This window comes from Schistocerca cancellata, chromosome 4, assembly GCF_023864275.1.
Source record: "Schistocerca cancellata isolate TAMUIC-IGC-003103 chromosome 4, iqSchCanc2.1, whole genome shotgun sequence".
Classification (NCBI taxonomy): domain Eukaryota; kingdom Metazoa; phylum Arthropoda; class Insecta; order Orthoptera; family Acrididae; genus Schistocerca; species Schistocerca cancellata.
The window spans coordinates 302,690,395-302,716,831 of NC_064629.1; the positions used below are offsets into that span (position 1 = coordinate 302,690,395).

At 39.4% G+C, this 26,437-nt stretch overlaps 1 protein-coding gene across 1 annotated transcript in view; it reads right to left on the minus strand.

The window, feature by feature from the left end:
• Positions 1–26,437, minus strand: part of LOC126183191 (proto-oncogene tyrosine-protein kinase ROS) — a 597,756-nt gene that overhangs the window by 73,379 nt on the left and 497,940 nt on the right. Inside the window, exons 29-30 of the mRNA XM_049924934.1 lie at positions 19,721–19,926; positions 8,453–8,674 (exon numbers count right to left, since the gene is read on the minus strand). Coding sequence (XP_049780891.1) covers positions 8,453–8,674; positions 19,721–19,926 — 428 coding nt within the window. The remainder of the gene's footprint in view (positions 1–8,452; positions 8,675–19,720; positions 19,927–26,437) is intronic.

Genomic DNA, 26,437 nt, shown 5'->3' on the forward strand with positions numbered 1-26,437 from the left:
AATACTTCAATGAACTACTGAAGTATCCTGAAACAGCTGAGGATTCCTAAGGAGCAAAGAGACCAAGAAAAATTATAAGTTGAACTCACCAGATGAACTGGAGATCAAGAGGCAAATCACGAAACTGAAAAATGGCAGAATAGCAGTGGATGATATCATAGCTTACATGCCAAGGGAAGCTGGTCAGAATACCATCAAAAATAACAAATATCATACATGGCATATGGGAGACTGACGTAATACCAGAAGTCTGGAAGTGAGCAGTTATATACCCTCTAAATACAAGTAGGGATAAGACCTGTCATAATGTAAGACACATACAACAGTACAGCCACACTGAACCAAAGTTTATTCTTCTTCCACATACAAGCAAACAATGGCTGATAACAAGCGCGGCTCATGGTTTCCATGCTGGGAAAGGCTGCGACATTTATCTGGGGTCAATTTCACATTCTAGCCAAGCATTTACATACTGTATCTTCTTTCCTTTTCATAATCAATTAATAAATAACATCAAAAGCTAACTCTATGATAAAATCTATAGGTAGCCTATTAATTCCCAAATATCACATTTCCCAACAGTTTACCACAACAAATCATACTAAAATATGTATTTTGGAGAGATCTTTAATGCAGTGAATGTTAGCTTCACTGCATGCTTAATGTTTTTGGTATTTTCATTTCTAAACTACAAATTTTTAGTGTTTTGTGCGCTCAAATTGTGATGCTAATGAGTTCACCTGACAAAACAGTGATGTTTCCATGATGTCACAGATCTTATGTTGTGACTGACTGACATGAGCAACCCCAGCAACAGCTATGGCAATTTACACATCGTATCTGTCACATTTATAGTAGTATATTACAAGAATATGCATTTTAAGTGGTGATGCACACACAACCACTCAGCAGAATTGTACACTGCTCTGTTAAAACTGCATGTACACCCTTGCCTGGATTTACACAGCTTTCATTCTTGACCCACGTTTACACCTGGCCTGGAGGCACCAAGTTACTGCACTTTCATCGTAACCACATGTTCCATATATTTACCGATAAATTGCACACTGAATTCATATTCTGTTGTCTTCAAGCTTGTGGTATGCTGCTGAAATTCGCAAGAGTGTATAACTCACTAAACTCATGCATAATACACTCACAAAAATAAATGTGCTGATAATGCAACATTACCCACAGTCCGAAAGCAAGGAAACTAAAGTAATGGGACACACTTCACATATACAGGGTATACTACATGTGCTAATCATTTTTGAGAGTTGCTAGGTGGTAATACTTATGTTACCTTAGTCTAGCATACTCTGGTGAGACTCTGAAAACTTATTCCAATGTGGATAGCATAGCCAATGGTAGAAACAAAAAAAAAAAAACTGTCTATAACACAACTAAAATGTTAATACTAAATGATGATTAATGACAAAATTAAGCATAACAGAGATACAGACTTGATAGTGAAGTTTCAGCAACTCTGTCCATTCTCTTTTGCTGTAAAGAGTGGAACGTGAAAATTATGTGCAGGTTGGTAGGATATCCTTACGCTGAAACACCAGAGCCTTTAGGATACCCATAAGAGATGTACTCCAATGAAGCCAGGCCCCCAAACCTCTGCTACACATAGCTAAGTGGCATTTCAAGACTCATCCTTAAGATTAGCAACTACCTGCTTGAAAAACATTGCTTGATATTACATATATACAGTTCCAAAAACATCGATCGACATTAATTAAATCCATGTGGCTAAATATGAGAAATGTGTTCTGAATATTGAAATTCTGTAATACGTTAATGAGAAACTTTTTTAATATTTTGGTGTGGCTCTGCCCTAGAGCCCTTAATTACAAGCTTCACCTGGTTGAGAACATAGACACAAACATAGAAATAATCCATATATTAATACAAGTAGTTGCTGACAATAAGTAAGAACACAATATGAGAGTGAGTGCTTACTGCACAGCCCTAATAGACATAGCAATGGATGTTGTGCCATGTGCACAAGTCATGTAGCACACCATGGGAAGGCTCTGGTGGCCAGCCTGTGCAGATGATGATGGTGGAATATTTGAAGTGTAGTGCACCCGTGGCCTGGTGCTGTGACACATATCCAGGTATTATGCACAGGATTATAGAACCCCTCCACCCTTGGGGAAAGGGCACTTCACCGTCAATGGCAGCTGAAGGAGACTCCAGTTTGTAACCAGTGAGTAGCGGAGAAAGTGGCATGGCTGTGGACATGCGTAGTGACTGCTCCCCTGTATAATACCACAAGAGAGGACCAGTAACAAGGGTGCTGGTCGCATATCAATGTCCAATTTCACAATGTGGTGGAACTGTGCCGATTGTGAAGGCACACTGGACATTTGGTACGGAGCACCGGTGTGGAAGAACCCAATGGTGCTAGCCCAGCCAGCACTGGAGTCTCCAGTGGCAGTGAAGCATTGGAGAAGGTCTTGCAGCATGCACTGGGGGTCTGTACCGTGGAGGAGAAGCAGGAGGCAGTGGCATCCACAAGGATGGCAGATCTACCCCCACAGTAGGGACATACCAGGAGGCTGGGAGAGGGACTGAAGGAGGAGGCAAAGCCAGTGGAAGATCCACAGCCCTCCCTGTGGCATGAGGATGCAGCAGATCGTGGTGGCGCACCACCGGCCCATAACTGATGGGCACCATAAAGGGACAGTGGGCTTGACAGCTGTGGACCATGGCCAGAATCGATTTCAGTCAGTGGCTAAACCCTCAAGCTTGGACCACAGAGCCAGGAGCAAACCGCACTGAGGGCTATACCAGCAGGCATCATGGGCAGATACAGGAGGGCACATGGCTAGCAACCAAGCAGCTCTTCGGCCGGACTCCGATCCCTCACTGGCATAAATCTATAGCAATTCAAGAAGCATGTCAAGGCATTGTACATGGAGGAGATTGGAACCTACTTCTTCATTTGAACCTTGAACATGCAAACAAGATGTTCCACCTTGATGTTAGATTCAGGGTGGAAAGGAGGAGCAGTCACATTGCGAATGCCATGATAGGCACAGAAATCATAGCAGATCTGAGACAGAAACTGTAGAGCATTATGCATTGCATGTATATCAGGCAAGACATCAATAGAAAAAATCTTGGAGATGGCCTGAATCACAGCTACGACTGACATTGAAGGACAGTGGATAATGTATGGAAATTTAGAGAAAACATCGACAACTAACAATCAGTAATAATATGGGAACAGTCCCACAAAATCAACATGGATGCATTGCCATGGATGAAATTACAATGAAATCCAGACCATTAGCTGCTTACACGTATTGATAAATATCACCGGGGACAGCTGAAAATGTGTGCCTCAACTGGGACTTGAACCCAGGATCTCCTGCTTACGTGGCAGACACTCTATCCACCCGAGCCATCGAGGACACAGAGGATAGTGTGACTGCAGGGACTTACCTCTGGCACAGTCACCGTGAGACCCACATTTCCAACTTACTGTCCACACACTACATTTGTAGTGCTCCTGCCCACTATACTCATTGCTCACGGCAGTCAATCTACCAATTCTCATAAGAGTTTGAGCAATGTGAGTACATCTGCACTGAAGATCATTGGCCAGTAAGCCTTATCTATATGAAGATGGTATCTGTTCCTTTGGACATGTCTGAAAGAACAGATACCATCTTCACATACATATATACATTCCCATGGATGCTGGACCACAGACACAGTGCTGTGCATCGCGCCGCCTGTTGGGTAGCACACTGAGAGTAGCCGCGACAAGAAGTACGATGTCACCATCGGTGCCAGGCCAAAACAAATGGTGAAGGGCGAATAAAATGGTATCCAAGACCAATCAATGTCCCTGATGTAGAAGCTGAAGCACATTCCACCACAGGGCAGCTGGGCTCACAACCCTCAGTGACAGCCTGTCCGTAGCTAAGAGAACAACACCATCAAATACTGCGAGGTAGTGAAGGAGGGCAAAATAGCCTTGCCCAGTGGTCTGTCTGGCCAACCATGCTGAACAAGATCAACAATTTGATGCAAAACTGGATCAGCAGTGAGAGCAGCTGTGATCCAGGAATCTGCAATGGAAAATCCTTACACAGTATATCACATCTCAACGTCTAAATGAAAACAAAGGAGTTCATCCTGATAAAAAAGCAGGATCCAACCCCATAAGAAGCCAGGACAGTCCAATGGCACTGGCATGCTGCACTGTATATTCAAAATGTATTTCATAGTTGTAGCGAGACAAAAATAAGGCCCAACACTGTAGGTGATGTGCTGCTTTGTCAAGCAAGGAAGTACAAGGATTAAACAATAAAACCAAGGGTTTGTGATCAGTACAACAACAAAAGACACTTTTTGAGGGTGTAGATGATAGCAAGTGAATCCTTATCAACTTTGGAGTAGTACTGCTGAATGGAGTTGAGTATTTTTGATGCATAAGCTATTGGATGTTTGCAATGATCCTTTTAACGATGTGTGAGAATGGCCCTGAGTCTATATTTGGAGGCATCCATAGCAAAAACCAGATGATGGCCAGGATGGAAAGTAGTCAAACAAGAAGCAGAATATAATTTAGATTTCGAAAGCATTAAGGCAGGCTTGCAGGCCAGCATCCACTGAAAAGGAACGTTCTTGTGGAGAAACTCAAGGAGGAGATGGGCCAACACAGCTGTACCCAGAATGAATTTGTGATAGCAAGCAATTTAATCTAAAAATGCTTGGAGTTCTTTGACATATGTACGTGAGGCACAGTTGTGATCATGGTGACATGATGACGTAAAGGCTTAACACCATCCTGAGGAACTTAAAACTGCTAATACACCATGGATGGTTGAAAAAAGTGTGACTTGGCCAAATTGAATTTCAACCCTGGAGTATGTTAAGACCATGAACAAGGTGCATAAGTTATGTAAAAGCTCTTCTGTGGATTCACCAATCACAACAATGTCATTGAGACACTTGATGCATCCTGAACGGACATCGTTCCAAAAAACCCTGAAAAATTGCTAGGGTGCCAGCCACATTGAACAGGAAGTGCTGACATTGGTACAACCAAAATTGTATGTTAACAACAAGGAGCCATTTAGAATCCTCATCCAACAGAACCTGTAAATAGGCTAGAGATTAATCAATTTTGGAGATAAATTGGTCCCCAATGGGTTTAGCCAATAACTTGCCCAGACAGGGCAAAAGGTAAGTTTCAATGATAGGTTGAGTGTTAACTGAAACTTTAAAGTTGCCGCAGAGGCAAAGCTGTCGAATTGGTTTGTTTACATTCACTCAATGTAAGTGGCTGTATGACCCCCAGTAACATCAGCATGTCCAATTATACTTTCATTTCATCATGCAAAGCCACTGGAACAGGGCACTCACTGAAAAAACACAGCAGCATTGGTTTCAGGATAATGTGAACCACAAATTAGTGGCACAACATAACCCATTCAAGAAAAGAGATGAGAACTCAAAACACAGAGAATCTAACTGGTGGTAAGGGACATGGTCAGCAATGAGGTGCACTGTATCCAAAAAGGAAAAACCAAAAGCACTGAAAGCATTCAGAGCAAACAAATTTGTGGCATCCATTGCCAAAAAATTCAAGGAACAAACCACAGTTTTATACATAGTATAAGCTGTAAATTGCTGAAAAATTGATATATGCTTCTTTTTGTAAATTACCAAACATTGAGTAACCAAAGAAAATGCTGGAGATTCCACATTCAAATAAGTCTGTGAGCTCAGTAAGACTGCAGCTGCACCTGTGTCCACTTGTAGGCTAGGTACTTTGTCCATCACTTGCCCTTCAATAAACTATTTGTTATCATTCATAAGCACTGAAGGCATGCAATTAATATCTATGTCCATGCCCACAGAAGGGGAACAAGAACAATACACAGATGCTTTATGTCCTTTTTCCCTACAGTTGTTGCAAATAGCCTGGCACTTTGGTCACGTGGCCCTGTCATGTTGCACAGAACAGTATAGGCAAGATGGGAGCACAGAGTGCTGCTGTTGCTGTGGTTGTCCTTCTTGTTTGAAACATCACTGTCCAGGGCAGCACAGGGGGCACGACTGTACAGCTACGAAGTTCCCCTCCCCCCCTCCTCTACACAGAAGTGACTCACACCCAACCACCAGGAACAGGAGCCACTGTGGCGATGTCACACCAAGCCTCAATCTGATCATCTGTAGCATGATACACCTCAAAAGATTGATCAGTATTAAATACATCAGCCAAAAGTGGATTCTCACTCTGTGGTGTGCATTGATGCACTTCCTGTTCAGGAGCCAACTGAGTGATGGCATCATGGACCATAGAATCAGCATACGAATAAAGGTGAGCATAGGTAACAAACTGACACTTGTGACTGAGGCCACAGCATTCAGCTGCCCATGCCCAGCAGGATTGGGGCCTGTTTATGACAATGATAAAACTTTGCACACACTGCAATGACATGTGCATTTGTGGTGATAATCTGACAACAACTTACGCATTTCATCAAACAAAAGTGAGGCAGGTTCCTGGAGCAGGGCTAAATGCCACAACTGGTAGATCAAAGGAGAAATCCAAGAATGGAACAAAGCCTTACACATGTTCGCATCAGTGGCATCAATGGGGAGGAAGTGTTGCTGAAGCTGCTTCTCCTAATCTCCCACTCTCTGGTTGCATCAAAAGGGGAAAAGGGCAGTGGGTACACTAATGGCATGGGAACATGCACAGTCAATGTGCCCAACGAGTTCATGATAGCAACTGTAAAAGCCTGCTCCTGCTTGAGGAGGGAGTTGAGCACTGTCTCCACAACCAGAAGAACTGAAATAACAACCAATGGACTGAGTACATGGAAGTGAACACCACACTCATTGCCAATTGTGTCGTAATGTACAACACAAACAACAGTACAGCCACACTGAACCAAAGTTTATTCTTCTTCCACATACAAACAAACAATGATCGAGAACATAGACATAAACATAGAAACAATCCAGATACTTACACAAGCAGTTGCTGACAATAAGTAATAACACAATATCAGAGTGAGTGCCTGCCCATTGTGCTTATAGACAGGAGGGTTCCAGTACATGGTGCAGCAGATGCCATGCCATGTGCACAAGTTGTGTGGCCTGCCACATGTGACCCCTGGTGACTGGCCAATGCAGATGCCATTGGTGGAATATTCAAAGTGTAGCACACTGGTGGCCTAGTGTCACAGTGCACATCCAAGTATTATGTATAGGGTTATAGCAGGACTGATGTTAAAAAGTTACAGAGGTATCACTTTACTGCCTGCTGCATGTAAAACTCTATCACAATACCTCCTGGATAGAACACAATTACAACTGAATAACTAGATAGGAGAATACTGAGCAGGCTTCAGCCCAGGAAGATTTTATGCTGAACAGATACTCAGTTTAAAGACAGTACTGAGATACCAAGCAATGAGAAGCAAAGAAACCTTATGCACCTTTGTAGATTTCAAAAAGGCATATGCCCTATAGATAGACTACCTCTGATCTGATAACTGGAAGAAGGGAGCCTTCATAAGAAGACAGTGAGCATTATCAAACAGACTTTAACAAATACCAAACCTGAAATAAATTCATATTAGAGTTATCAGAAGCCTTCGAGATTAAAGTAGAAGCGAGGCAGGGTGATGGTATTTCACCACTATCATTCTAGACACTCCAGAACAAATTCAGAATCATATTGTGAAGAGAATAACTACAGTTTTGATACTAAAAACAATATGAAATTAATAAAAAAACTACATCACAGGCTTAAATTATTAACAAGAGAAACTGTTAAAAGGGAAAACAAAATCTGAGTACATGTGATTTTATCTTGCACATCTTATGTGCATTTTTAAACATAAAATAGTGAATAAACACATTAAACTGAATACTGTGCGCCCTACAATCACTTGCACGTACTATAATTGTAACACTAGCACTCCAATTAGCTTATGTAAAGCAAGAAAAATCAATGAAGTTGTTTGACTAGAACACAAGCAACAAACGATAAATAATAGTATTCCAAATAAGAGAACATCTTGCTTGCTCTTTGTTTTCAAAAAATTAGAAGCAAGATCACATGAGCGTGGCAACATAATTCAAGGCAAGCAACAGTAACTGAAAGATGCTTTTCATGGAGAAAAATTGAGGAAAACCGAAGTGACTGTGAATAAGAGTAACATAATACATAAACAACATAAGAATTCCTGTAGTACTCAATTACAACATAAGTGATGAACCTTTAGGCTTTGCCATATCAATTTAATATGTAGTAATAATGTTATAAAGTGAAATAAACATGCAAAATCAGTTATAGGATAAAACGAGTCAAGAGCTCAATTTTCTCAGATATTTTGAGAAAGTGCAGCACAAAAATGTCTCTTGAGTGACCAATTCATGAGTATTACTTGTGTGCTCAACAGTTTCTTACCACTTCCATTGTACTGTGTAACCCATTCCTCCAGTGCAGTATCATCGTGTTCATGGGTAGAATTCATGTCTATCTGGTCATGTTTGGGTCCATCCACTTTCACCTCAAGACTATAGAGTTCTAGCTGGGCTCCATTGCTATCAGATGATGTCCACATCACTCTGTACACACCTTTTTGCAAATTTGTCACTGAAGGTGTTCCTGGCAGACCAGGTCGATCCCCTGCAACAAAAATACATTAAAATAACAAGCCAAAACTTTTCAGAGTAGCATATAAATACCTGCAGTCCATGAAACACTCAACTAAGTTTTGTTTTCAGTAGTTTTTGGGTAGCAAGTTGGTGTATTTTATATCATTTACTATTCACGCATGAATGCATCTTGATGCATATACAAATTGAAGCACATACTATGACATTAGAGAAAATTTCAAAGAGAAGAGATATTTTCTTTTACAGGGGTTAACATACAAATTATGTGTAGAAGATACTCCCTGCATATAAAAAAAATTGCTCTTGGTGTGCATCTGCTTTGATGAATTCCATCTTATGGAATTATAGACCACACTTTCAGCTGTTTATGAATATGTAACATATTTGCCAGAAAGACACCTACGATTTCTACTGAAAGGTACCTAGAATGAGAAGGAAGTCAACTTGGTACACAAATATTTAAGGCTGTACTACAGTATACTCAAAAGACTGGTGATATGGACTCAGTGGAACAGGCCTGTATAATCTAATGCATTGCACTTGACAATGCTCAAAAGTGCATTTGTACTGATTATACATGCACCAATAATCATGTTGTCAAGCATCTGTGAAATTCTTACTTACTGCATCAGGGAAGTAACTGACAGGCTGTCAATTGTTGGGGTGGTATCATCTGAAAGCATGTTGTTGGTACCCATTTTTTGAAGACTGTTGAACAGGAGAGCATATATAACTTCCTCCAAACAGAACTGCCCACTCTTGAGGACACAAGAGATGTAGATGCACCGTGTCCCTGCACTGCACCAGAGTGCCAACAACGCAGATCCCTTTCTCAGTAAAACAATAGGAACAGGTATGAATGTTGCATGAGCAGCTAGGACTGTCCTTGACTTTCATTTCTAGGGTACAATGAAATACATGATGTACTTAGAGCTATGCGATAACCATGAAGATGGGAAAAACTGCTTCAGCTATCTCTTCTCTTGGTGGGTCATATTACATACTGTATGTAAGAACTAGGATCTGTTCTACAATGGATAGTTGTCAAGAACAAAGGAGCAGATTGTACAAACATCTAATACAAGTGACTGATCAATGCAGAAATACTTTAATTTTGGTTTCCTCTACTTCTGTTTCACATTTCTTTCTTTTCTTCACTCTAAGCATATGTCGAGTACTTTACATAGACTAGAATTCAAGACTATTTTTTATGTTATGTTGAAATATATCAGGTTACCAGCAGTCAGGTTGGCCATCCCAGTATAGGTTACTGCTTCCTCAACTACTTCTGGTAATGCTGTTGTAGGAAGGGGAGGTGAATGTTAAGAGCAGCAGTTCACATGTGATTTGGCTAAGAGAATGTTGAACCCCATTTTGTGTGTGGCTAAAATTGGTTAAATAGCCATTTGGATGTGCTCCATTGATGTATTTACAATGTTTTTCACTTCATTTCAAAAGAATATTCTTTGTTATTGAATGAACAAGTATGATTTACTGTTGTGTAAAACTGAATATGTTCCAAGAGATACATCAGCTAGGAATTCAACAGATAATTAATGACTCAGCCAGTGGACAAGAACCAAGCCACACACATGTGTAGGAACAATGTGCAATAAATAAAAATAAAACTATAATATGGCAAATATCAGTTTTGTGGACATAATGTTGGATGACAATCTGCAGCAACAGATAGTGAAGAGTAGGGTGTATGGAAACCCCAAATTGTGCTGTGGGCAGCTCCAGCATGAATGGATGTGGTCTCAAATAGATGAGACAAAATGAAGTAATGAAAATGTAAGGATGGAGTTTGGAGCATTAATATCTGAGATTAATGATGCGATCAGAATATTTAATGATGAATTCAAACAATGTGTTAACAAGGAGAAACTGCAGTGTCTTGTCAAACAGAGGCAGCTACTAACAATTTTCAAGATTGAGCAGAAAATTTGCAAGATTAATGTGCATAGCTCTTAAATGCAAATTCACATCAGTCTTTGCAAGAAAACTGTAAATCTACAAATGTATAGGTTAAAGCCTATTGCTTTGACAGCTGTAAAAAGATTAAAGAGGAATGTAGTGGTTAATACAGAAAAAACTCGTAGAAGCTCATTAAGCCAGAGATGTAGAGTTACAAACTCACACCAATCAAATGACCACTGTACCTATAACTGATAGTAGAGTGAACGCTGATAGTATGGTGGTGATGGTGGTGGTGGTGGTGGTGGTAGTGTTCATCCTGTAGGATTTGTGAAAGATTTTTAAAGATGCATGATCTGTGTTTTTAAACAGCATACTGCAGCAGATGTGCTGTTGATGTGACAGATTCCTGTGAACCAACATCTGGATTTGAAAGTAAATACTTAACAAAATTTGGGTCCAATAAAATGTGAGTCTATTCTGAGATTTTTTTGGGGTTATGGCAGAGGGGGGGTAGATGAGATTACACAAACCATACAATGGACCAATGACCCATTTAACCAGAATTTGGCAAATGTCGGACATGATCAGCTACTTAAATAATAAGCTACATGATGTGAGTCCTGGTCTGGCGCACAGTTTTTATTAGCTAGCAAGTTTCAACACAGCACACACACTGCTGCAGAGAGTCAAGTTTCATTCCAGAAGCAGCCCTCTAGCTGTGACTAAGCCATTCCTCCCTAATATCCTTATTCCAGGGCTGTTATTCACACAAGGTATGCAGCATAACTTCTGTGAAGTTTGGAAGATTGGAGAGAGGTACTGGTGGAAGTAAACCTGTGACAGTCAGCTGTGAGGTGTACCTGGATAGCCTAGTCATGAAGAGCATTGTCAATGTAAGGCAAGATTCCAGGTCTGAGTCCTGGTATGACACACAGTTTTAATCTACCATAAAATTTCAAGAAACAGTTAGTTTGGCCTCAGATAATAAGTTGACAATGAAAATTAAGGAGTTGCTCATATCTGCAGTAAGGGACAGTGTTACAGATTGTCTTGATTTTTTTTTTAAAGGTACAAGGGAGTAATATGTGGGAGGAGTTTTAGAACAGAGGCCAGTTGGATACATAAGACAGCAATGTTAATAGAATTGAGGTGAACTGGAGTTGACAATATCCAGAAATGGAATGGCTAGAGTAGTAACTAACACACCCCAGAGTGGTTACATTAATTCAAGGAATCAAAGTAGTTGGGTCTGAGGATAGGAATAGTGAGCACTTACAGACAACAAGAAGGAATCAGGAAAACTAAATAAAGCTTTACCAGAGGACCATATTGGGACATATTACAATAGAAGGCTAAAATATAATTTTAAGAACCAGCATAGGAGTAATGGGTGGAAGAGAAGTAGAGAGGAAATGAATAATTACGCAATTAACATAGTAAAGAAAGATCTTGTTCACAATGGTGAAGCACTTCAAAGGCTTTTTAGGCTTATCATACCAAAAAATTTTTTTAGAAACCTTACAATTAGAGTTAGAATATAACAATGTGTTGAAAACAGTGTAAGTTTGTTTTGTATGTTACTACAGTTTCATTCACTCCATCCACGAGTTGGGGGTTACTGTGTTCTGCATGATATCCAGTTTAACAGTTCACTGGAACGTCTAGAAGTAGCCTTTGGTTTCCATGTGGCACTGGCAGGGAGTCATGAGTGTCATAGGAGTGTGGCAATGAGGCTTGCCTTAGCTGTGAAACTGTGTATTATTTTGCATGCACTGTTTAGTCCTGGTTTAACAAAACTTGTTTTAGTAATATAATTCATGAGTACATGGGATTAACTGATTACATTAGAGCTCCTGCAGAGGGAACACTTACATCTTTATTTCAAAAATTAGATGAGAAACTATTTTCAAGATGGGCTCACAAAACAAAGGGCAGTTATAAAGATATGTGATTGGCATCATATTTAGACATTAAAATAGCTCATGGCATATAAAACAGAAATTTACGTTTTCTTAGTATAAAGAGTATCCTTGACATACAGGTTCCTCTGTAAGAAATAGATTGCATTGTTACATATGTATTTTTTTGGATGGTCTCAGAATGAAAAAAGAATGGATGTCAACTTCTTTCACATATGTGTGACAAAATGTTTTGACAGAAATGCCAATAAACACCACAAATCAATAAGATATCTTCAGAATCAAGAGAGTTTCCAGTTGTTAGGTAATGGATGAATTGAACATTCAATTTCTGGAGGAGCCAAACTTATAGCCATTAAACATAATGTTATGGTGAAACAAAATAGGAGTCATAATGGAGAGACTTATTGATGTTGTTTGTCTCTTGAGCAAGCAAGAGCTTGCATTCAGAGGACACTTTGAAGATGAAAGTTCTGGCAACAAAGGTAATTACTTTGAATTGCTAGAACTTTCGTCTAGACAGAACAGTTTATTCATAATCACTTGTAGTGCACTTTGGGGTTCAAAGGAACGTCAAGCACACTTCAACATGAATTAACTGAATTGGTTACAAACGTCATTAGTGATAGAATTAAAGAAGAGTTACAGTCCTGTGACTTTGTTGGAGTTCATATGTTAGTTTCATGCTCCATGGATCTTTCTGCACGATAAACTGTAATGTGTCCACCACCTTTTATATATTATAACAATAGAAATTCTTCTATGGAACAGAAGGAGTTGTCAAGGAGAAACTTTTTCAGTTTGTTTTCAAGTTTTACTTTGCTGTCTGTAAGGCATTTGATATTACAGGGTAAGTGATCAAGAATTTTAGTTGCACTATTGTTCACCCATTTTTGTGCTGAAGACAACCTTAATGTGGAGTAATGAATATAATTTTTATTTCTGGTATTGTAATTGTGTACATCATTGTTCCTTTTTGAACTGTAGTGGATTATTTACAACAAACTTCGTGAGGAATTAAGTATACTGTGAAGCACTAGTCAGACTGCCCAACTCCTTAAACAGATGACTACAAGATGACCGTGGATTTCATATGGCATTAGGAAGTGAAAATATGCAGAATATGTAAACTTAATGATTTCTCTTTCCCCGAGATTTGCAATGATTCTACGTAGTTGCAAATGTGGCTGAACTAAGTTGTCTCAGGAGTTCCACAATGTGCTTTTTGCAGTTTAAATTCTCATCAATATGGACACCTCAGAATTTTGAAGTTTCCACCCTATTTATTATTTCCTCACCTAGATGTGCAGAACTGAATATGTTGTGTCTCTTTAAAATTGAGGGAGAGACCTTTCTTAGAAAACCAGTCCATGATAATTTTAAGAACACTGTTTACCATTTCTTCTGTTACTGTATGTGTACTTGGACTGATTACAATACTACTGTCATCTGCAAAAATAACTAATTCTGTTTGTTGTATATTAGACAGAAAGTTGTCCACATAATAAATATGAGGAACAACAGCAGACCAAATACTGAGCCTTGGGGAAACCCACATGTAATTTCTTCTGAGTCAGAATTATGTCTTTGGACTACATTTGTTGAATTACCAACTACAACTTTCTGCATTCTTTTGGTCAAATATGACATTATCCATCGGTTGGCTATACTATCAACATCATAAAATTTTAATTAATCTATGAGAAAACTGTAATTCACACAGTCAAATGCATTAGATATATCACAGAAAATACCACTCAGCATTATTTCATTATTTAATGGTTGTAAAATTTGGAGACTGAACATGTAAATGATATTCTTAGTACAGCAATTCTTCTGAAATCCTAACTGTGATTTGCTGAGGATATTATTGTCACTAATGTGTTATATTATTCTAGAATACATGATCTCAAAAATTTTGGAAAAGTATGCCAACAATGAAACAGATCAGTAGTTACAGAAATCTCTCTCCTTAAGTAGTGGTTTGACAACGGCATATTTCAGTCTCTCTGGAAAAATATACTGAGTCAGTGATACATCACAAATTCCAGATAAGACTGGGCTTATTATATGGGAACAAATCTTTAGTACTACACAGGAAACACCGCTAAAACTGGATGAGCTTTTATTTTTGAGAGAATGTGTAATTTTTTTAATCTGAGAAGGAAATGTTGGTGATACATTCATATGATTTATGAGAGTTACTTTTTTGACATACTGCTGCGATTTTTCTCTTGAGCTGTTTGTCCCAATAATTCTACTATATTTAAAATACCACTGGTCATCTGTGGCCCCTCCTGCTCTGTGGATTTCAATCTGAGGGCAGATATGATGCAATGTCTATTAGAGATATTTCTGTTTGTACTTTAGTGGTGTGAACATTCATCCATGAACATTGTATTTGAGTTCTGTTTCTTATATTGATAATAAACTGTTGTTGTGGCACTTGTTTATTTCATTGATAGTTCACAGCACCACTTGGAAATGGACACACGAGGGTCCATTACTTGCTCTCAGACAGCAGGTACAGATGTGATGGAATTACAGTGTGCTTGGTGTATAATACAGTGAGCACCGTTTGAGGTGCTCAGATATGCTCAACCTCACGTTTCCATGCAGTCCAACATCACGCCACTGTCACATCCAAATGCCACTCAAATCTGGATATAGCACTATTCGACTAGCCAGCCAAATGGAGAACTGCAGGGAGACTTCTTTCAAATCCTTTCAGGTACTGATAACACCGTCTCACACAAGTATATGGCATCCTTGTGTCCTTCACAGTGATCACTCAACGTATGATGTTTTTCACGCCACTACCAGGCCCATTAACAACACTAAACATGAATGACACTAATGCATTCTGGTGACCATTCTGCCAGTCACAGAGGATTATTACCATTTAAATGCAAATACACTCCAGGAAAAAAAAGAAAAAAATCAACACCTTAAAGGACAAGGTCATTTTATTGAGGTGTGGTAGGGTGACAGGTAGTTCATCATTATAGGCATATATGATAACAATTTCAGATCAAACGAAGCACACATCATAGTAAAGGGTGCTCAAACAGTCACATCATTACAAAGTGTATCCCGCCCTGTCAGCAACACAGGCATGTATTCTCACATGCAAATGATTACACATACAGGTGCCAAATGGTATTCTGAGACAGATTGTCCCACGCACCTTCCACACTCTGTTGAAATTCAGCAATGCCTCTTGCATGCCCTGGAGAAGTAATAAGTTCCAGCTTCATCATGTCCCAGTGATGTTCATTTGCCTAGAGATCTGATGATCTTGCTGGTCAGAGCAGTTGTTGTATACACTGCATTAAAACAGTCATATGTGGATATGCATTGTCCTGCCGAAAAAGCACACCTTCCTGTCAGTCATGGAAGTAGCATGGAGATAAAAGTCTCTGCAGTGTAACAAGTGCTGGTTACTTTACCCAGCAGAAACGCCAAATGTGAATGTGAGTTGTAACTGATGACTCTTCCACACCATGAAGCCAGGGATCCAACCTCTGTGTCATGGGCAGATGAGCTCTGGAATACACAGCTCACCAGGTCTATGCCATATATGTATACAACCATCACTTGCACACAGATAGAACCTACTCTCATCACTGAAGACAACAGTGCACCATTATACTCTCAGCCAACTCTTTTGTGACACTGGAATAACTATGACTAATGGTGTCTTGGTTTCATAGGTAACCTGGCCACATTCACATGTCCTTAATCCCGCTGCAAGAAGACAGTTCCCAATGGTCCCTTATGACACAGCAGGTGCAACATGTGCCCACATTTCATGCCTTTGCCCCCATCTGCTTCCACAATGCACCAATTTTGATGTGCATCTATACTACACAGATATCCAGAATGTGTTCTACAGGTGTGGAAATGTTACACAGACAGCTGTTGAAAACAGTGACACACTACCTATACAATGTGCTCAGCAGGTGCCACAATCCGTCAATACATGCATCCAGCTTCCCACAGGTCCACAGTGTGGCCTCATTCTGATGGCTGAAGCTGTTCAACAAGAGTACGTTCTCATCAGTGGGGCATGGTCAAACCCTAATGAATGTTGCAAACACTGTTCACCTCTAAACTCAGCACATTTACTGCGTGCAGAGTCCAAACAGATGTTGCACAGACAGGCCTCCTGAGTGCCATTTCATTGCCGATGCCTATGACAAATGAATCACTAACACTATAACCTCACATTATGCACATATTATATCCTACTGACACCAAACACAGTCTTCAAGGGTGCTGCATTTTTTTCCCAGTAATGTATGAGGACCAATTCAGTTGGGTCTGACATAGGTACATTAGCAAATTTCTTTTTCTTTCTAAATGTTTAGTGTCTATCCTGAATTTTTGACATGTTCTACATCCTGGAGGATCTCCTCATTATGGATCTATTGCAATAAAAAGTACATCTAATCTAATTGCAACTCTATCACTTACATTCCCACCTATGGTGTCTACATGTATGTAGTTACATTGACATATGACCATGTCTTCTGGGTGCTTCACTTTTTTTAGTCTGGAAATGTTATTACTAAATGTTAATTAATTATACAATATAAGCATTAAAGTGATATATTTTGTGAATAGTATTTGTAAATAACATGAATAATAACAGTCATAATGGAGGCAACTGGTCTGACAATCATTATGTTAGGCAAATACAGTAAAAGTTCCAAGGCTGTACTTCAATTAAAATAGCTGTGTGATTACAATGTTATTTTAATAGACATACAAAAACACTGAAAAAAATTGTTGATAAAGATTACATGAGATTAAACAAAAGTAATACACAGTCCAGTCACATTAATGTGACCACTGCCTATGTTCAACATCAATGTGCAATAACCACTCACAGATGGCAGGTGACAGCACTAGCAGTGGAGGGTATAAAAAGCATGTCAGGGAGATACAGAAAAAAATGCAGTCATTGTCATAATGTGGAAACGGAGTGATTTACTTGACATCCACAAGGACATGATCATTGGCTTTCAGGCCAAGGGTGGAAGCACTTCCAAAATGGCTAAGTTTGTAAACTGTTTGCGGGCCACTGTGGTTAAAATGTACCATGAATTGAAAAATGGTGTTATCCAAAATTTGCACTGAGGCAAATTTCACAGATGACAGGGGTGAACGATGGATTTGGAGATGTGTACTGGCAAATAGACATGCAACTGTTGGGCAACTGACCACCCAGAGGAATCAAGGGGCTACTAAAAGCGTTTCCTCAATGACCATTCAGCAAACACTGCTGCATAAGGGCCTCTGCAGCAGGTGCCTGGTTCATGCACCCATGCTGACTGCTGTTCATTGGTGACTGTAACGGAACATATTAAAGGCTTTACTTTACCGAAGTATGCGATACCCTCCAAATTCAACCAGTTTAACGAGTATTTATGATTATAGAAAAGTTATTGTGTATGTTAACAATGATTGCATAACATGTCTCCATAAACAGTCAACCCATTAAATTATACTGAAAAACTGACCCACACAAAAGTTTATATCACTTGATCACTGATACAGCAAATGTCATCACGTAAAAACACTAAGTTCATCTTAAATAATTAATATGAAGTACGAAAAATAGTGGCCAACTTTGGTATTTTAGATCTCCTTAAATAAAAATCACCCAGTGAAACCTATTTGTTCACTAGGAGCGGCTTCACTCAGTATTCACGAAATCAATCCTATTTTAGACTAAAACCAATGTAATTCTTAATAATTCATGTTATTTACTTATTTATGCAAATTAGAGAATTCAATTGACAAACTTCTAAAAAAACGGCCTTTTTGTAACAAAGAATTATTCTGTCAAGTCAACAAATCTGTCTGTCATTTTAATAACATGTTAAATTATGTCACTCGATGCAAATTAATAACTTTTCTGCACAAATTATGATAACAGATGTACATGTGACTTATAAACTATATCTCTTTTTAGTAGTTCTTTGACAATGTTATAAATACAAGCAGCAAGAAGGGTCGAGAGGCAGTCGGAATGTCACTTTGGTAAAGTGTGTTTGTGTGTTATTGTTTGAGGTGGATAAACAATGCAGAGAACATGTAAAGGAAGTACTACTTTGTGTTGTGTCATGGTCTTTGGTGGACAGTGGAATTAAGATGGCCACCAGAGTAATAAATATTTGAAGTTTACATATTTGTTGGTTTCGCTCGTTCTTTATCATCAAAAGCATATAAAAAACACGGGACCTCATGTTTTTAACCCTAGACAACCAGATTTAGAGCCAGCATCAGCATCGAGACACAGCAGCGATCCAGCAAGTAGCAGCGATTACCACAACACAATGCATTTTAATGGCGCCAACCTAACATCAAGTGCTAACAAGCTCCGTAAATGGGAGTGAAATAGTGCGATTATAGCAATTAGCAATATCTACGACTAGGCGACCATTACATGACGAAGGCTGTCATTTGCATGTTAACACTGCAACTGGACATCCACTAAGAAGTGAAAGATGGGCTTTGCAGATGAATCACATTTTATGCTCCATCGAACAGATGGCTGTTGGCATGCATGGCACGAAACATCTGAAAGCAAACACCATGCAACAATTGTCAAAAGGCTGCAGGCCACAGAAAGGAGCATTTTGGTCTGGGTAATGTTTTCATGGTATTCCCTGTGTGATTTTGTCATTCTTAAAGGCACAAAGGATCAACACAAGTATGCATCTATCCTGAGGGACTATGTTCATCTGTACATGCAGTTTGTTTTTCCTCAGCACAATGGCATCTATCAGGACAATGCAATGTGTCACATAGCTTGCAGTGTACATACGTAGTTTGAAGAGCAGCTGGAGAGTTTACCATACTCCCCTGGCCACTGAACTCCCCAGACTTAAACCCAATCAAGAATCTGTGGGACCACCTTGATTGGGATGTATGTGCCAGGATCTTCAACTGAGAAACCTAGTGCAGTTGACCATGGCACTGGAGTCAGAATGGTCTCATGACACTATCTGTACCATCCAGAACCTCACTGACACTCTTCCTGCATGTCTCATTGCAGTCTGTGCTGCAAAGGGTGGTTATTTAGGCTCTCAACATAAGGTCACATTAATGTGACTGGACAGTGTAAATACTAACGTATAAAGTCCCAGGCATACTACATGAACAAAAATTAGTAGCACTCTTTTTACAGAAATTGTTCCATTACATACCTAATGTTTCAAATACAAATCTTCCATCTGGAGGCCACAGGTAGAATTCTTCTGATGTTGGATAAAATAAAGCCAGTTTGAACATGTATCGTCTTTTAGGCTTTAGGTCACTCAGAGCATAAACATATTCATCCTCTTCATTATTAATAAATGATACATTTTTTATGAGAGTCTCAGTTGAAGCCTCAAAGCAAAGAAGTTCAAAGCTGTAATATTTTAAGAGAAAGGGCAGTTAATTTTTTTTAATGAATTAAACATTAAATGTTCATTTTACAAACAAAATATATTCCACAAAAAGCAATAACTGAGACTTCCAAATGATATTGAAAAAACAATTATTTTTCATGCCACTGCAACTAACACTAATAGCTTTGTTATTTTGTCAACAGGCATTCACTGCAAACCTCTGAAATCTATAGTAGGAGTACTTCCCATAGTACTGTGTATCCAGATTTCTGCCCATTCCACTAGCATATGAAGAATAGGAAGAATGGCTGCTTAACTGCCTCTGTGCATGGTGTAATTGGTCAAATATTGTTTTCATGGTCCCTATAGAAATGATACATAGGAAGCTGTAGTACTTAAGTAGACTTGTGAGCAGGCTTCCACAGGATAGTTGGCATCGATTTTCAAGTATCTGCCAGTTAAGATTTTTCAGCATATCCCTAATGCTCTTCAATGGGCCAAACAAACCTATCACAGTGTTTAACCTTCTTTGCTTAAGTTCAGTACCCTCTGTTAGTCCCATTTGGTATGGGTCTTGCACACTTGAGCAGTATTCTAGCATAAGTCACACAATAGTTTTTTAAACAATCTCCTTTGTAGGCTGATTACATTTTCCCAGTACTCTGCCAATGAACCGAAGTCTGCCACCTGATTTATCTATGACTCAGCCTATGTGATAATATCATTTCACATTCCCACAAATTGTTATATACAGATAGTTGGGAGTCGACTGATTCCAGTTGTGATTCAGTGATATTGTAATTATAGGATACTACTTTTCTGTTTTTATTATGAGTACTTTTTTACATTTTTGAACACTTAAAGCAAGTTGCCAATCTTGCATCAGTTTCAAATGTTATCAAGAACTAACATAATATTTGTGCAGTTGTTTTTCAGATGAATTATAGATAGCTATTTCATTTGCAATATTGTTTATCAGGTCATTAATATACAACATGAAGAGCAAGAGCCTCAACAGGCTTCCCTGGGGCAGTCCTGAAAATACTTCTGCATCTGTTGACGACTTTCCATCTGAGATAACGTGCCATGTCCTTTCGACCAAGAAATCCTCATCACAGTCAACAATTTTGTTTAATACCATGTATGATGTATTGGTGTGGTATTGAGTCAAATGACTTTCAGAAGACAAGAAATATTACATCTACCTGACTACTTTGATCCATGGCTTTCCAGATGTCATGGGCAAAAAGCACAACTTGGGCTTCACATGACCAGTTTTTTTCAAAATTGGTGCTGGTTGAAATGGAGGAGGTCATTTTCTTTGAGATTCCTCATCATGTTTCAACTCAGAATATATTCTAAAATTCTACTCCCTTCTTGCAAAGGGACACAGCCGAGTGGAGAGGACTTGTTATTCTGTTTTGCTACTTCTCCTACACAACCTGTGACTATTAATTTTTGGAACTTATTTGAGCATTCACTAAGTTATGAAAGTTTTTATTTTTGTTCTTCAGACATTAGTTATTGTGTTCATCCCAAATCTGTGAGTTTATTTCTTCTGTTGCAAACAAAACTGTTTACTTGGTACATCTGGTGAATGTTTTATGCGATATAATTCTGGTGACCTCATGTTGACTATCACGCTTTGAATGCACATACACCTCCAAACTTTTTCCAGTGTCCTACATACAGGACTTCACAGGAGCATTAGTAGGTGAACATATATTCTAAGTGTTTGATTTCAAGAAAGGCTACCACCAGTATCCTGTGACACCTGCGGACATATAAAAACCAGCTGTGATCACAAAATCTGAACTCTAGAATGCCTCCTAGAAGTTGTAACATTTCATCGATGAAGTGTTCAGTGGTCTGCCCTGTTGTTTTGTGTATTTGGATGACATTAGTCAGTTTTCTCAAAATTGACATCAGAACATGACAGACATCTACAAATGATTTTTGATAGACTTTCAAAGAACAGGTTCCAAATGAACAAATGTGTTCTCAGGAAGAGAGAGATGGAATTCTTAGGCTGTTTGGTTACCTCTTGTGGCATCACACTTTTGCAGCATAAAGCTGAAATTATTCAGTCTGTACTTATTCAAGATACCTTCAAACACCTACAACATTTTGTTGGCATGGTGAGCAGTGGCCTCACTGTCAGAAGTAAATTCAAGAGGAAACCTCATCACTTGGACTTAAAAAAATGTTACAGGCATTTGGCAGTGTCAAATCCAGTTTAAGGGACAACATCCTTTTAGCCCACCCTGTTCATTCTGTACCTCTTGCCATTGTAGTAGATGTTAGACCAGCAGTGATAGGGGTGGCAAATCTGAGGTGCGTGGCAGCACTTTGGCTGTTTTTCTTTTTCACAAACTATTCCAGTCACAAACTAAGGTGCTCCTACTGAGGCGTAGTACTTCATTTTGTGACTACATTAAGTAAGATATGTTAGCAGGCAGAGCTTCAGACAAGAAGGCATGATTATCACATGACAGATGTACCCTGATCCAGTAGCTAGCTGCAAGTAGTTATGACTGTGGCCTTAAGGTGTCAGCTTCTTATGGACTATGAAATTATGAAGTAGTTAAAACATGTTTTGGAAACAAAATTGTAGTTATTGTGATTATCATAACTTCCATTACTTATTGCAAATTATTTATTAATGTGAATGGTGCTGTGACTGGGAAGTAAGATATTAAATGAATATTGTTACATCTATTAACTGAGTACAAGTTAGTAAGAGAAATGTGATCATACAGAGAAAGTGAATTATACTTTCAGGGGAATTTTATAATGTACAACTAGCCAGTTCATGGGACTGGGAAAATAAGAAACATTTTACGATAATCATGTGACTTAAAGAAGAAGTTATTCTGATATTGCTGGAATTTCTAAAATTGTTCATTTAGCAAATTTTTCATAAAAACTATTAAGTAGTGATTGGTAAAATGTAAAAGATATGGGACTGCACAGTTTAATACTAATCTTGAATTGGCTATGATGTGTATCAGCCAATCAGAGGACAGTACATTTGCACATCTTTTGTGGGCTAAAGGATTGCTTTTTGAAGTCTAAAGAATCTGTTTGAAGTTCAGCCATCAGCAAGTTCAGGTTCGGATATAAGGCGCTCTGAATACATGTGATAACTTTGCAGAATAATGATTAAAATTTGACCGTGAAGTGCCGCAAAGTGGATGCGAACATGTGAGAAAAATGAACACTTGAAATTCCAGTTTTAATATGTAAACTGTGACTTTTGAAAATCCAAAATCCATGTGGTATGTTGTACATGCCATGAGGACAAACTGAGCATCTGTAGTGGTAAAACTGTGTAATATTTGAGCGAGCATTCTCTCACAGATAATTCATTTGATAATACCTTTGGTAACAATAAACTGGCTGTTACAAGTGACTATAGTTGAATGTGAAGGTTGAAACTAGAACTGAAGATTAGCACAGGATTTCCAGGATTTTTGTGTCAAACAAGTGCCAATATATCTAAGTTTTCACACACAAACTATCTTTCAATTAATCACTCAGTTAATCTGATACTGAAAAGCATTTGTTGCACCTGCTGGATTCATATAATGCTACTGGTTCTACTATAGCTTTTCCAGTAGATGAATATCATTCCTTTTTAACAGGAAAGTCATGTGAACTAGATTGCACAAGAAAAAAATCACAAGGTGAGTAAACATTATTTCTGTAGGAAGAGCTCACAGTAACGACAACATTGCACTATGATAGCATCCATTACGCATTTCAGAGCACATGTGGCGGCATGCAACTTCTCACTTTTCATCAATCACAACTTATTTCTTTTGCATTCAAAGCACCACATGAATCCTTGCCAAGACAGTTCTGCCAATTGGAATTCATCAGTCAATTTACTACCGACATCTGCAGTGTATGGGACTGACAATGTTGTGACTGACTATTTTTCTAAAATTAATGCAGTTTCCATGGACATCAACTTAAAGTGGTTGGCAATGGCATATGACTCTGATGTGGAATTACAGAAGGTTATCATGGACAAAATTACTGGGCTACAGCTAAATAAATTTCCAATGCACAAGTCCCTAGTGTGGTATGACACTTCCCAAAACCTATATCATTCTTTTGTTCTGCTGGGTTTTTGGAAACAAGTTCCTAATTATATCCACAGACACACACATTCTGGAGCCAACTGCACAATACTAATAATGACTGATAGATATGTATGGCCAGGTGTCAAGCATAACTGTAGATCACAGGTGAAGAATTGTTTGATTTGTCAAATGGCTACTGTGGGGCACTATGTCCAAAAACCTGTGCGTTCTTTCAATGAGCCTACACAGCATTTTTGACACACCACATCAACTGGCAGGCTCTCTCACTTCTGTACAAGGTTTTAGATACATTCTTGTGGCTAATGACAGCTCTACCCCCTGGGTGTAAGCAATTCCTATTATGGACATTTCAGCAGAAACAGTGGCACATAATTTCCTAAACACGTATATCTCTTGATTCAGATGTCACACCAGTGTCACAACTGACCAAAGACACTACCAGCTTTCACCAGCCAAGTAACAAGATGTCAGAAAAATGGCATCATACTTTAAAATTTTCCCTTATACACCATAGTTCTTCATGGCTATCTGTCCTACAACTAATGTTACTGGGACTATGTGTTGCAACTAAACCCAATACTGGAGCTTCTGCTGTGGAGTTTGTGTATGGTGAACCACTAAGACTTACTTTGGAATTTTGTGGATAGTAATGTGATCTAATGCTGAGACCCTCCAACCCTATAGCAACAAGTCAAGAACTGCATCTATAAATTTTCTCCATCTCTGGCACCCTGGCACACGGACCTGGATATCTTCATACCTAAGGATTTACAGATGTGATCTTGTGTTATACACTACTGGCCATTAAAATTGCTACACCAAGAAGAAATGCAGATGATAAACGGGTATTCATTGAACAAATATTTTATACTACATTTTCACGCAATTTTAATGCATAGATCCTGAGAAATCAGTAGCCAGAACAACCACCTCTGGTCGCAATAATGGCCTTGATACGCCTGGGCATTGAGTCAAACAGAGCTTGGATGGCATGTACAGGTACAGCTGCCCATGCAGCTTCAACACGATACCACAGTTCATCAAGAGTAGAGACTGGCATATTGTGACGAGGCAGTTGTTCGGCCACCTTTGACCAGACATTTTCTGTTGGTGAGAGATCTGGAGAATGTGCTGGCCAGGGCCGCAGTCAAACATTTTCTGTATCCAGAAAGGCCCGTACAGGACCTGCAACATGCGGTCGTGCATTATCCTGCTGAAATGTAGGGTTTCACAGGGATCGAATGAAGGGTAGAGCCATGGGTCGTAACACATCTGAAATGTAACGTCCATTGTTCAGAGTGCCAACAATGCAAACAAGAGGTGACGGTTCAATCCCACGTCCGACCTCCTGATTTAGATTTTCTGTGATTTCCCTAAATCGCCTCAGGCAAATGCCGGGATGGTTCCTTTGAAAGGGCACGGCCAAATTCCTTCCCCTTCCTCCCCTAATCCGATGAGACTGATGACCTTGCTGTCTGGTCTCCTCCTCCAAACAATCCAATCCAATCCAATCCAAACAAGAGGTGACTGAGACATGTAACCAATGGCACCCCATACCATCACACCGAGTTATACGCCAGTATGGCGATGACGAATACACGCTTCCAGTGTGCATTCACTGCGATGTCGTCAAACATGGATGCGACCATCATGATGCCGTAAACAGGACCTGGAGTCATCTGAAAAAATGACGTTTTGCCATTCGTGCACCCAGGTTCATCATTGAGTACACCATCGCAGGCGTTCCTGTCTGTGATGCAGCATCAAGGGTAACCGCAGCCATGGTCTCTGAGCTGATAGTCCATGCTGCTGCAAACGTTGTCAACCTGTTCATGCAGATGGTTGTTGTCTTGCAAACGTCCCCATCTGTTCACTTAGGGATTGAGACGGGGCTGCACGATCTGTTACAGCCATGAGGATAAGATGCCTGTCATCTCGACTACTAGTAATTCGAGGCTGTTGCGATCCAGCACGGCGTTCCGTATTACCCTCCTGAACCCACTGATTCCATATTCTGCTAACATTCATTGGATCTCAACCAAAGCAAGCAGCAATGTCACAATACGATAAACCGCAATCGCGATAGGCTACAATCCGACCTTTATCAAAGTCGGAAACGTGATGGTACGCATTTCTCCTACGTACATGAGGCATCACAACAACATTTCACCAGGCAACGCCGGTCAACTGCTGTTTGTGTATGAGAAATTGGTTGGAAACTTTCCTCATGTCAGCATGCTGTAGGCGTCGCCACCAGCGCCAACCTTGTGTGAATGCTCTGAAAAGCTAATCATTTTCATATCACAGCATCTTCTTCCTGTCAGTTAAATTTTGCATTCATACAGGGATTTTGGAAGCTCTAAATATTTATTACTTGGTGTCATATAAAGTGGCATGGTGTGCTGTTACATAATTTGTTAAG